Source organism: Halichoeres trimaculatus, unplaced genomic scaffold, assembly GCF_033239565.1.
Source record: "Halichoeres trimaculatus isolate MK-OKI-2021-1 unplaced genomic scaffold, fHalTri1.1 fHalTri1_scaffold_1, whole genome shotgun sequence".
Classification (NCBI taxonomy): domain Eukaryota; kingdom Metazoa; phylum Chordata; class Actinopteri; order Labriformes; family Labridae; genus Halichoeres; species Halichoeres trimaculatus.
The window spans coordinates 14,284,685-14,298,867 of record NW_027437179.1 but is presented as its reverse complement, the minus strand read 5'-3'; the positions used below and the strand labels follow the sequence as shown (position 1 = coordinate 14,298,867).

Sequence of the window (14,183 nt, the reverse complement as noted above, 5' to 3'; positions counted from 1 at the left end):
TTTCATCAAGTCTTGTGAAGATCTTGTGAAGATCTTGAGATATTTTCAGAATGGAGCGTTTTGAGCAGTTTACAGACAGATACAGGGATTTCTGCGGTTATCTAATTATTCAAAGTTGCAAATAATCCACTTGAGGGTAATGTAAGTTGACTTCCTGTTGGCCACTCAGCAGTGTATTCGTTATTGAAATTGCACTCACCACCACCACCACCACTGGTCACATGATCCACATGATCTGAGGAGTGCGTGGAAATATCAGACAGAGCTCTAACAGGGTTTATCTCCTGTGTGGTGGTAGAAACTTCTCATATGATGGATTATGGCATCCCACAGGGCTCTGTTTTATGACCTCTTAGTTTTGTTTTCTGCAGTACAATAGCACAATTGTGCCAACATGTATGCTGATTACACTCATCTTATCCTGTCAGTTTTAAAAACCAACCCACCAACACTGCTCCCCTGTCATCCTGTAAGCAGCTTCTCCAGCTGACTGAAGCTGAGGTTGTCTTACCTGACTCTGTGTCAGAGCTCAAACTGGTATAACTGTTTGCTCTCTTGGCTCTGAAGTATGTGACATAGGTGTTGTGGTGATATTTGACTCTGACCTTTTGCTGGAGCTCCAAGTGAAAAAAGTTGTCTAGTCAAACCTGTTTCTAAATGTGAATAATTTACTGATCTGAAGCCTCTGCTAGGCTGCTAACACTCTCTCCATTTTCTTAACATGAGCAGTGTTAAGTAAATGTCACAGTTATTAATTGTTACCCTCTTATTGTACTCCATATTCTTTTCCCCCTGCTCCATCTTACACTCTCTGCATCCAATAAGCTTATTTCTGCTCATGAATCATTGTAAGCACCAGCATAAATCCAGGTCATGGCATTTGTCACATCTCTGCTCTAAGCAGGATGTAAAATTTGCTTTGTTTTCTGCTTTGTGATATTTCTGTACCCAGTTGGATTCATTTTGCTCTCTGAACCTCTTTTTATAGAAAATCCAAAAGATGTAGAAGCTACGAGGATAAACATGAGTAAAGACCGTAATCCTCTAGAAGGGCAGAGATGAACAAACATACTGAGGAGGATCTTGAGCTAACGAATGCTCAAACTCAGGGTCAGGAATTTCTTTCACAAACACATGAGTGTTATAGTTTGTCTTTGTGGCCACAGTGGCTCAGACTCTACTCTGCCCTTCTGGTAACATTTACAGTTTCAGCTTTCAAATGAGAGTGTCTCTTTTGCATTTTCTCTGGCTTTTACACTCAAACTAATGCAAACTTTGCATCCTGATTCTTAGCAGATGATAGTAACATGTAGTTTACAAAAACTCATTTCAAGCACAGCAAGTTTATTTATATAGCACATTTCAGCAAGGCAATTCAAAGTGCTATACAGACGTAACAAATAAAAAGAAAAAAACTTAAAATTCAATTAAAAAGCAGAATGAAATTAATAAGATACAATAAAACAAAATAAGATTTAAAGAAAAAAGTTAAAACAGATTTTAAGATAAGAGTCGCAGTGCAGAGTTGCAAAATTATACTTTTTTTTCAGAAAAGTTATTAAATGAATTGTTAAAATGCTTTAGTAAAAGGAAGCTGTAAAAAGCAGGTTCATGTTCAGCACCAAGGGGATGTGACGTACTTTCACACCAGTCTTAAGTTTTCAAAGCAGTAATTCCCAAAGTTGCGAAAGTATTGCAAGTGGGCCACCGAATCATTTCCAAAATAGTATGATTTTTGTGTGTGGGTGGGTGAAATAATAATAATAATAATGATAATAATGTCAATTATTATTATTATAATGATAATTATGATAATAATGATAATGTACAGAATAATGTTTCAAATGTTAACAATCACATTTAATAGGATATTTAAAATGTTCAAATATATTTTTCTTTTTGTTTGTTTTTCCTTCAAGTATTAGTAATATGACAAGCAAATGAAAGACAGGAACTTTTGATGATATGGCATGAACCGCTTTGCAGCAGGACTGTATTCAGTTCAGTCTTTTTAATGTTCAATCTTAAAAAAAAAAAAAAAAAAAAAAACAGTGCTCTGAGAAAGCATTATAAGCAACTGTATACTAGGGGTGTAATGATCCATTGATATACATCGATACATTGATTGGTTAAGCAATGATCCAATCCCATCGATGGAAAGTCTAAACATAGATCATCATCGTGGTCTGCCAATGGATCAAGAAAAAAGTGACTTGTATTAAGACAATATTTTAGTTTTTAGCAAATTTTCTAGAAAATCTTTCTTGTTCCATTGGCAGATTTTTTAACTTGTTACAAGCAATTCAGACCTCGTTTTTGTCTTTCAATAACTTGAATCAAGAAGTTTTTCTGGACTGACAAGTTGAATGTGGCTCATATTGAGTATAAAAAGACCATTTTGACTAATAATAAGACATAAACTCTTAATAAGATTTCAGATTTTGCAGTGTAACATCTAGGCTGGACTACTGTGACTCTCTGTACGTGGGTGTTGACCAGTCATCCCTCCGGCGCCTCCAGTAGGTTCAAAATGCAGCTGCACGCCTGCTGACTGGGGGGAGATGACGTGACCACATAATACCTGTTCTGGCCTCCCTTCACTGGCTTCCTGTCAGCTTTAGGATCCAGTATAAAATTGCATTTTTGGTTTTTAAAAGTCTTTATATCATACCTAAGTGAGTGTTCGAACCTGCATGCTCCAGTCAGAGCACTCAGATCGACACACCAGGTCCTTCTCATCATACCAAGAGTGAGGCTCAAAACAAGAGGGGACAGAGGTTTTGCTGTGGTGGCCCCTACTCTCTGGAACAGTCTGCCTCTATATATCAGGACAGCTCAGACCCTCGAGGGCTTTAAGTCCTTACTGAAAACACACCTCTTTGCACTGGCTTTTGACACTAGTTGAGCAAGACATACATATTTTTACTTTTTCTATTTATTATGGAGTCCTCTTCTGTTATTTATTGTCTATTTGTTGTTTTTATGTTTTTTATTCTCTTTTGACACATTTTTTATTTTTTAAACACTTGCTTTTATTTGATTGTGTTCTAAGACTGTGCAGCACTTTGGTCAACCTTGGTTTTTTTTAAATGTGCTATATAAATAAACTTGATTGTTTGATTGGTTCAGGCCACACTGCCCACTAGTGTTTTGGAGGAGAATTGCAGAGCTATGTAGAAACATTGCACAAAGGTATGTAGTGCATCAGCCTCTGCACCATAGAGTCAACACAGAAATACAAACCAGGCTTCAGACCCTGCAGGTGGACACAGGGGAGGTGGTGGGTCTGAAGCTTTCAGCACAGAACTGATGCAGGGCAGCAGTGACAGAGACCGCCTCACTGTGAGGAGACTTTGTCAGCTAGATGTGGGACTTACTGTAAAACTTAGCAACAGGTAAGAAAGTTTCACAGCCTGATTCGCTTATCAAGGAAAAATTATTCTGAACAAATGAAATGTCCAGATGTAACTTGATTTTATTAAGGTTTCAGTTATGAGAGGGTCGATGATTTGATGTTGTCTTATATTTAAACCAAATACATATTGTTCGATAAATTCCACTTCAAAAAGCTGAAATCTTATCAAGTGATTTTGTCTTATTTTCAGTGGAAAATGCCTTTTTAGACTTAATATGAGCCACATTCACCTGACTAGTCCATAAAGAATGTCTTGTTTCAAGTTATTTAAAGACAAAAATTAGGTCTGAATTGCTTGTAGCAAGTGAAAAAAATCTGCCAATGGAACAAAAGAAAAGTTACTGGTATTAAGACAATCTATTTAATTCTCTAGCAATTTTTTCTTAACCCATTGGCAGATTTTTTTTACTTGCTACACGTGTGGCTCATGTTTAGAGTAATAAGACAATTTTTACTTATATAAGACAAAAACACTGGATAAGGTTTTATGGGTTTTTTTGCAGTGTCTCTAAAAGTTAGACATGCTGGTAGAGGCTTTTTCAGCTCTAGCAGAACTTTAGGTAAGCCAAAAAGCTAATTTCAGGCACTACTTGTTTAAATTGATCCCCGGCACATAAACTCGCCCCTGCCTAAGAATGAACATTTTATCAGGAGAACTGCTCGAGCTGAACAAAGCAGACTCTGTGGACCAGTCAAACTGGGATTACTTGAGAGACAGGTTTCATCCCAGCATTATCAAACATCATCTTTATCGCAAGCCGACAGATGACTGCGGGGCCAAACACGATAGAAGGAGCAGTTATCATCACTGCAGGGAGCTGGAGAAGACTATAGAGCGACCACGAGGGGAGCGAGCGCTGGGATTTCCTCCAAACCCGTTGTACATGAAGTGAACGTCTTGTGCTGTTAAATCATCTTTATCTTTCCTGCGACATGGAGGAGAGAGAGGCATAGGGAGTAGAGAGATAAAGGCTGGTGGAGGGGAAGTGGGAGGAAGAGGAGAAGAGCTGTGGTGAGAGATGAAGAGCTTAAAAAAAGAAAGAGGAGAGGGTTGAAGGGAACAGCAGCACACCTGAAGCAGAGCAAGACATAGAAACCAGTGTTTCTGTGAAGGTGTCAGAGAGAAAAGAGGGAAATCACAGTAATGGCAGAAATAAAAACCAAGATTAAAACTTGTTGGATATATTACCCAAATAATGTTGCATAGTAATTTTTACACAGGGAATTAATTCTTCTGATTTTGGAAATCCTCTCATTTTACCCCCAGAGCTCCCAAATCTCTTCTGGGAAAAATTTACAAACCAAAATTGGACTGATTGCTGTGAAATTGTCAAACTGTTCAAATATGCAACCCACCACATGCACCTAACTACTTCCTGTTCATGTAGCTTTAATAGTGGAAAATCCATTTCAGAATACAGCCACCAAAAAAGTCTGGCCTTAACTAAAATGTTGATAAATTCAGAATTTGATAGTTTCCAAATCAAAGTGATACCAGAGCTCTTCATCTCTACAAGAGATGCAAATTTCAAAACAAAAGGGTCTGGAGGAATCTGAGATTAACTTTGAGTTGACAAGTCATCCATCAGGCCGCTGAGAGTGTAATCTTATAATGGACCTGGATAAAGAAAAAAGATAATTATGTTCCATAATTAGGTTCAAACAGAGTCAAACCTATTACAGAGCAGGTGAAATGTTTTACTTTGTGCTCTGTGTATAAAGTCATTAAGTGTCCGACAGCAGCTCAAAATCAGAACTCTTTATGTAAAACAGAGTCCTGCTTCCCTCGTGAGTAAAAGTGATGGTATCAGTAGTGGAAGTTTAGCTGCTGGTACGTTGTGGACCATCTGTGTTTGAGTTATTTCCTCCATCCAGTGTGTTTTCCCTTCTTCCCGCTTCAAACTTTTGCATCATCAGTAATCATCTGTCCTCCCCACAAACCTCCTATATTTAGGCTGTTACACCTCCCACCCGCAGTCAGGAGGGTGAAAAACACACAAGAGTGATGGTGGCTAACATGGCTAACAAATCAGCTCTGAAGTGTAATCATAATATAGCCTCTTAGACCTTTATTTCTTTAACATTAGACCGATAGAAAACCCAGCAACCACCTCCAGCATCACATTTCTTTGTGGGAGACACTCGGGGGCCTTGCACCTGACTTGACATGATAGCACAAGCTAATAACAGGTATTTGACTTATACCTGATTAGCAGAAAGCCAACTCACATAGCTCTTTGTCCAGAGCTGCTCTACAAGTGTCCGAAAACAAGTGAAAGTTGAGTAAAGCTTCACCCTCATTTAGAAAAAACCTTATCTGTTTGGTGTTTCCTTTCCCTTTGGTTGTTTTCCTTTTTTTCTGCTACATCCAGTATAACAGCTGCCCAGGCTAGCTTCTTCCACACACTTATCAACATGTAAAGTCACTTGTGCACTGGGCGCCCTGTGATTGGCTGAGGTAACCATGGCTACTCTCTTCACAGAAATGTCCAGGTACAACCAAAACTTCAACATACAGGCAGAGGGAAGGGTTCAAGGCAGACACAGACACACAGAGACAATTGAGCAGGATTATGTGTTAAAAGTGATATTTTGCACACTCTACCTTTAAGTGAGAAGAGTGCTCAAGTTTGGTAACATTTTGAGGTAAAAGTAAAAGTTGCAATAAACATAGAAACTCAATTAAAGTATAGATCCTCCCAAAACTTACCTAAGTACTGTAACGAATAACTTTCACTTTGTTTCTTCACACCACTGTGCAAGTTAGATGTGATCCTACGCTGCTTTAAGCATCCGTGCATGGGATGTGTCCTTTGACCACAGAGCCCTAAACCGTGCCATACTTTTTTGGGATTATTTTTATGCTTCTAAAAGACACTTTTATGTTAAATTCTGCTTATATGAAAAGTGCTGAAAGTCTGTTGGATTCATTGACACATTTTTCTGACACTTGGCATCATTTCCTTTACATTGCTGGTTTAACATTGGAGCTGTGATACTCCAGACTGTGGAGTGTATCTAGTCGGTTGTTTTCATATTCCACATTCATCTTGAGCGCTGGCATAATTTAAAGTCCTGGAGCAGCAGCACATTATTTATACAGTCACAGATTATGAATTTAAAATCTCACTTTGTGCAGTCATGACTTTCACTTGATGTGGCACCGAACAGTTTGCCGCACTCCAAAGTAATCCCCATCAAGCTGCAGCGTTTGAAGAAGTGGCTCATGCTGGACCCTAAAAAAAAAAAAAAACAGGAGCTTTGGATTCTCACAAGCTGACAGTCGCCTCCGTTTCCACAAATTCTTCTTTTGAAGTGTGCTTCATATTACACTGCTGATGAGTCAACAGCATCACACTCACTCCTGCTCACTCTCCAAACGTGTTTCTGTCTCTTCCGTTGTGTTTCACTGGGGAGGCTTTGTTCTGGTTTAGACAGGAGGGACATGTTGAGGAGGTAATTTTTTAAAAACTGAACACAAACTGGTAGAAAGGCCGTCAGCAGCACAAAGTGTTTTTTACAGCCTGTTTTATCGCCTGATTTTCTGCTGACAAAAGATCTTTCAGGAAGCTTTTTAAGGACTCATCATTTTCCTCTTGTCTTGGTTTTTATCTTCCTGTCTTCACACTTCAGTGTTTCTTTCTAGTCCTCTCTCTTTCTCCCTGAATGAACCTCTTCTTTTACTCCTGTTTAAATGTTTTTTCCCTTTGTCTCTGTCTCTCTTCAGGTAACGATTTGTTCCTGGTGGCGGTGCATGAGTTGGGTCATGCGTTGGGTTTGGAGCACTCCAACGATCCCACTGCCATCATGGCTCCTTTCTACCAGTATATGGACACACACAACTTCAAACTGCCACTAGATGACCTGCAGGGCATACAGAAAATCTATGGTGAGTCCAAGCTTATTTATTCAACCTAAATGGTGGTGACATTGATATATGGAGGTAACAGCAAAATCGTGCTGTTACGTGTCCTCCCAACCTGGTCGTCTTTTTGAGCCAACATATTTCAGGTCTCTCTTTCTGCTCTGTCTCCACTGTCCTCCATCAGAGTTCCCTGCATCCACCTGCGGGCTCTGGTTGGTGGTTTAAGATATTATCTCACCTTAAGTTTCTGCATGTAACATGGATCTGTGAGCAGTGATAACGTCAGAGCCTGCTGTGCTGCTACATTTCACTCAAAAGAAACTGTCTAAAATCTGGTAATGTCCTCCTTAAGAAGTGGACACAAGTTCCAAGAATTGTATGAGTGCAGAGGAGTCTTAAATCTGCCTCCCTTTTGACAGCCAGTGGGGGGCGACTCCATATGCCACAAATAGATGACCAACCTTAAAGTCATACACGAGAAGTCATAGACTGCTTTTTACTTGATCATGTTACCGTAGTTAACATTTGTGTGTGTGTGTGAGTGCAACCCTCAAGTTATATGTGTGCACTCTCTTCTTGAAAAAAAGAAGTCAGCTGATCAATTTCTCGAGGCTCCGTTCTTGATAGTTTAGGGAAACGTCTTGAGTCAGACCATTATAAGCCTAAATGATGGGTGTATCTTACATAGCAAGATGGGAATACCATTTACCTGATTACGCAGTGTGTACTAATCCCTTGCATATCTTAAAATATGAGACTGGCTCTTGAAGCACTGGAAACCACACACAGGCCAGGACAAAAAAATAGCCAGAAGAAGAGACAAACATGTTTACAGCATGGTACAAATAAATGTTCCCAGTCTGTATAGTTGTTTTCTTTTTCTAAGTTACTTTTTTGGGCTTTTCATGCCTTTAATGATAGAGGAGAGGACAGTGGATAGATTAGGAAAGGGGTGAGAGTAAGGAGTGACATGCAGGAAACAGGCTTCAGGCTGGACTCAAACCACCTGCTAACCTCATGGGGCGTGACCTAAACCGTTAAGCCATCTGCGCCCTCCTTTCTTCAAAGTTAATTTATCTAACATCACAGACTGTACAGGGAGTCATTTTTTCTGACTCAGCAGTTTAGAACATATTAAGATCCTGAGTTTTTGACATTTTTTTAATTTGTCCTCTTTGTGCTTTTAGTCATTTTTTTTCAAAGTTGTCTTTTTTGGTTGTTTTTTATTTTGACAAAAACTTAAAAAAGGCCAAAAAAAAAGGCAAAATAATAAACAACCAATTGACTTTTTTGAGTTTTTGTCATTTTTTAAGTAAATCTCTTCGTCATTTTTGTCTTTTTTTTTTTTTGTCATTTTTTGGTCATTTTTTATTGTAATATTTTTTTTTGTCTTTTTTGCCTTTTTCTTGTTTGTATTCCTTGAATGGAACTTCAAAGGGTATAAAATAAGATGTAATATCCTTTCCATTTAAAAGTAAAGTTAAAGGCTTAATGAGGCCCTGTGGTTTCTGTGATGAGAACATTTTAACTCTGGTTAACATTTAATCAGCAGCATCTTCTTCTGAAATACAGCTGCCGATGTAATCTCCTTTAATGCAACACACTCCTGATACTTAAACTGAAAAACACAGACAGTAACAACAATAATCAACATGCTAACTCTTTCATGCTGTGCACAGAGTTGGGAAACAGTTAAGAGGGTTGGTTGTGTTGCTCAGGAGGCGTGTTCTCCTCAGCCTGCAGCTCATCATCTACCAGCTCAGTGTGGGAGCTGCTGTTTCATTACACCCAGCCTGAAAATTCATCTACTGACAACAAAATGAACTGAAATGACCTTTGTCTGTTGTACCCATGCATTATTAATGAACAATAAGGGTCAGAGCGAACCTCAGAGATAAATAATGTGTCCTGTGAGTGTTTGGCAGTCAAACTCCTCCAGGTTTACATGCTGCAGTGAAATAGGAAGTTAGCATGAGCGTTTCAGACAGTCTTTGTTTACTTGTGTTACATGCACTTATGTGACAAAGACATTCATTTTACTCTCAAAGACTTTAAACTTTATGCACAAATCAATACAAATCAATTCTGGCATGTATTTTTTTCTGATGATAGGTACTTAATGTCAGTCTAGAGCCCAACCTGTAGTAGTTATTTTATGAGCTTAATATTAACTTGCCCTCTCTGAGTGTTTCTAAGAACTACACAGTCCACAGGGTATGAAGCCTCATCTCTGTAGCTCTAAGGCTTGACATAATCAAAACAGACAAGTTATAAAATATGAATAAACAAAAAGTTTTAGATTCTAAAAATGTTTGCTCTGAACGTGTTTAAATCTACAGCCTCAAGTGGACACTGAGGGAGCTGCAGTTTTTCTGCATCATGCTTTAAAAGCTGACGCTCAAATTTAACACAGGTTTCAGTGATCAGGTGTATGCAGTAGCTGATGGTTGTGGGCATTTTTAGCACATCAACCTCAGAACTATTCAGCTCATTTTAGGGACTTCTTGAATTTCCAAAAGCTATTTGAGGCCACTTGAAATTTTGAAATATGTGGCAATGGGACCCATGGGGACCCTCCGAGGTGAGGAAATTATGACTGGTACAACATGTTGAGCTCTTGATCCAATCAGCAAAGCTCTTGAGGTAATGTATAACTTTTGGTTTAAATACATTCCAAACAGATGAGATGTAGAATAATTCAATCCCATAAAGTATCAGAAACAAAGACATGAGGTGCCAAAAAAAAAAATGATCCAGACTGTAAAGGTGTTTATTTTTGTTGTTAGAAAAGAAAAGAAAAGAAAGAGCTGATCTGATTTACTTGGCTTTTTGGACCAGCCTCTAGTGGACACAAGGGGAACTGCAGTTTGATGTACTTCATCATTGGCTTCATGTTTTGAAATCAGTCTTAACACCGATTTACATGCTGCATCTTTCTATCTGAATTTATTCTGCAAACAAAGACACTTCAAAAGCAGCTCTAGAAATGCAAGCTCTGCAACTAACACTGAGACGTCAGATTAAGAAAGGGAACACAAGAGTGTAAAAATATTTATTTATAATGCAAAATGGATGTCTATGGATGCCAAGATAGAGCTGAAAAGTGAGGTAAGATTTCATGAAAATCTGAAGGCTCATCCTGCAAAGAGTCTAAAGGTAGAAACATTTGACTTCACTTCAAACCTAAAAGCAAAAACTTGCAAAGCAAAAGCAGCGCACCTTGAATATTAATAATTCATCCTAAAGCCCAGAGTGAGTTTTACAGAAGAGTTGTCCTGCGGCACACAGCAGCATGAGTGTATGAATGTAGAGCAGGTTAAGGCTGATATTAATACGCTGTGCTGATCACTGTTTGCCTGGAAAGAGAAAAATTTTAACAACAAAATGCTCGACTTTGTGTCTTTTGCTTTGCGCTCACACCGGGGACGCTTTGTTCTATTTCAGTGAATCAGCTGCACATTACTGGGGACTCATTTTTCTTTAAGTGAACAAAGATCTGTGAAGGCCTGTCGGCAGCACACACACACACACACACACACAAATACACACACGCACACACAAACACCCTGAGACGCCTTCTGTCTACTCTGAAATAATCATGACAGCTTCTGTTGTAATGTGCTGTAACATTTATTTGTGATGCTGGATCACAAAGAGGCAGGAAAAAAGAAACACAACTTTAAACAAACATGTCTGCTGGGCCAGAAAATCTCCTTTAATGCAGAACATTTGCCCCTACGCTACTTTTAAAGCCTGAAACAGCTCATATTTAATTAGCATCACTGTACAGAAAGCAGGATAACACAAAGCATGTGTGACATTTATGACTGGGTTCTCTTAGATCCTTTGTCTCCTCTAGGCTTCAAAGCAGGACCCATATCTTTGTCGTTAATAACACAAAATGATCCAAACATGAAAGGTCATGATCCATGCTGATATTTTGAGTCAGTGTTTCTGGGAAAGACTAGCCAGGTTGTATCTGTGAGGACAACAGAGGTTATCCTGTTTTTAATCACTGCTTGATTTTTACGGCATCATTTTATTTTTCAAAGGCAGGATCTGCAGGGTTTTTGTTTCTTGTTAGTAAACAGCCTTTTAACTGGGCTCCTCCTCCTTGGCTTAGTGCTAGTCTTTCTTTCTCAGTGCTACGTCCACTCGCAGCTGCTCTGATTGGCTTCTTTCACTGCCGATCATCAGAATGCAAAGTTACCTACATGCTGATGACTGGGCACTGGGTACTCTGTGATTGGCTGATTTAACCACACTTACTCCCAGCCTAGAAACATCCTGATACAGCCAGAGCATTAGCATACAGGCTGAGTAGGGGGTTGAGGCAGACACAGATATCGACGCACATGTATAGAGACCCGTAGGAGACAATTTAGCAGGACTACTCCTGTAAAAGTTGTCATTTTATTTTTTTAAAGGGGACATATCATGCTGATCCGTGATTTAATACTTACATATAAAATAATAAAGTTGAAAACAAGACCTTTTACCCCCTGAATTTTCAAAAAATGAGATATTGTATTTTTTCTGATATCTTAGAACGAGATTTGATGCCTCTGAAAATAGGTCATTGACATTTGGCTTCAAGATTTTGAGCTCCATGACGACACGAGGATCCTCTCTTTTCATTGGAGTAATCTGATAAAGCAGCTCCTCCTCTGTGATGTCAGTTAGTCACACAACCACCACCGGGGGATACACCCACCAAGAGCAGAGTATAAATAAAGCTCCCTACTAGCTCTGGCTAACTTGACTGAGTGCTAACATAGTGACGAACTGACGGTAGAGGCGATCTTTAGACTACACTTTCAGCATGATGGATAAAACAGACAGAGAAAGGTGAAGGAGCAGGATGGAGCCCTGTTATAGAAATGGTTTATTGGTGAAGTCTGCCTATATTTCCACGTATAAACTATACATGTTACAGTACCGGTTTGACTCACCACACTGAAGCGTCCTGAGATGATCTGTGTGGAGGTGGATTTTCTTCCTCCTGAGCTGCAGAACCGTCTGGGTCTGACTCGGGGTCCAATACAAAAGGACGTATCCTACACTCTGCCGTTTTATTAGTGCTATCAATGCCTTACGGTGGAGTTTTGGCAAACAGCAAACTCGCTCGGTCTGCTCCATTAAATGGCGATTTTGTAAATACTGCCATGCTGCAAAAACCGCCCCCTGGCTCTACCCCCTCCGCCCCTCTGATAGAACTGACCAATCAGAGCACAAAGGGCTGTGACGTTGCGAGGTTACTGGAGGTCATTCTCCAAACGGAGCGTTTCAACGAGATCTTCAGAATGGCCTAAAATGAGGATATTGAGAACGCTATTGTGGGGCAATGAAGTAACTAAATGACTTGTACTGAGGGCAGAAATGCTTTACAGGCATCCTAGTCTGGCATAGTGAAAAGGAGAAACAAGCATGATATGTCCCCTTTAAGCAGACATTACACAATTTAAAGTCACTGGACCCCTCTACCCCTTGGTTTGTTTGTTATTTAGATCAGCTACTCCCGTTTCCAACCTTGTTTTATGACAAAAGTTGCTTTTTAACCACAGTAACCAAACTCTAATTTTCTTTTTAGGGTAATAAATTAACCCCTAAAAGTTCCTGGCTCAGGGTTTGTGCTTTCCATAGGTCCAGGAACTTTGGGGGTTGAGCTTGCAAGCAGAACATTTCTGATTGGTGGAGCACCCACAGTGTTTTTATTTCACCCTTCGTTCACAATAAGATGACACCTAGCTGTCACTGACTTAGTTTAATAACTCCCAAACAATGGTCTACTTTATACAATTACCTTCTTTTTTTTTCTACATACATCACTAGCCTGATTTGTTTAATGTACCCAGGTCTTCAACATGAGCAGGAAACGCAGACAGTGAGCTGCAAGAACTATTTCATTCCTAGGAATGTTTTACGAGGTACAAAAAGTTCCTGGACCTCCAGGTCAAGCTTTTTCTTTATTTTGTTATTTTCTGTTCTGATTTTGGGGTCTGGAAGTGCAGTGCTGAATCTGCTGCCTTGGAGTCTGCAAACACATTCTATGTGCAATCACAACCTGTCTCTCAACATTCTTCAGCAGAAAAAAAAAAAAAAATCAGTAATTTAGACCTCAACTAAGGAGGAGGTATAATTGTTTCGACCACATCAGTCTGAATCATAAAACATGCTTCTTTCTATATGAAAACATGAATGAATCACCCCAAAAAGCTCTCACAGTGTATTCAACTTCAAAACCGCAGCTTACATAAGTCGATGACTGCATGACTCATGTTGTTCTGAATCATTGTGTTCCAGTAGTTACAAGAAAAGAAAACACTGTGCGATCTCAGAAATCCACAGACAGTATTAAACAGATAAGATGAATCATCGGCGGGAAAATTATTTTTCCTTTTATTGTTTTATTTTTTCATCAGGCATTCCCACAGCCATGCTGGAGCCCACCAGGCCATTGCCCACCTTACCTTCACGACGGACCCACTCCACCTCTGAGAGAAAACACTCTCGTCCAGCTCGACCCCCCGGGGACCGGCCTGCGCTGCCTGGAAACGGCAAACCCAACATCTGTGACGGCAACTTCAACACTGTGGCCTTCTTCAGACGAGAGATGTTTGTCTTCAAGGTGAGCAGAGAGACATCAGAATCGAGGTGAACGCAGGGTTACATTAGTGAAGCCTGAGCAGATGGTTGGTGCACTGATGCTCCTCCAGCTGTCTGATGCAGTGTTTGGAGAAAATGGAGTTTGATGCTGAAATGTGTCTCTATTAATCCTGTTCAATGAGGATGTCAGTAAGCACGGACACATAGATGTTCTGAAGGTGCAACATTTTTCACACCAAGGAAATTGCTGCTACTCATTTAAAGGGAATTGTGGTTGGTTTAAACATGATATAATCT

General features: G+C 39.6%; 1 protein-coding gene across 1 annotated transcript in view; it reads left to right on the top strand.

Annotated features, from left to right (window-relative positions):
• mmp24 (matrix metallopeptidase 24) overlaps positions 1-14,183 on the top strand; it is a 117,810-nt gene that overhangs the window by 65,992 nt on the left and 37,635 nt on the right. The window contains exons 6-7 of the mRNA XM_074665485.1: positions 7,143-7,304; positions 13,703-13,908. Coding sequence (XP_074521586.1) covers positions 7,143-7,304; positions 13,703-13,908 — 368 coding nt within the window. The remainder of the gene's footprint in view (positions 1-7,142; positions 7,305-13,702; positions 13,909-14,183) is intronic.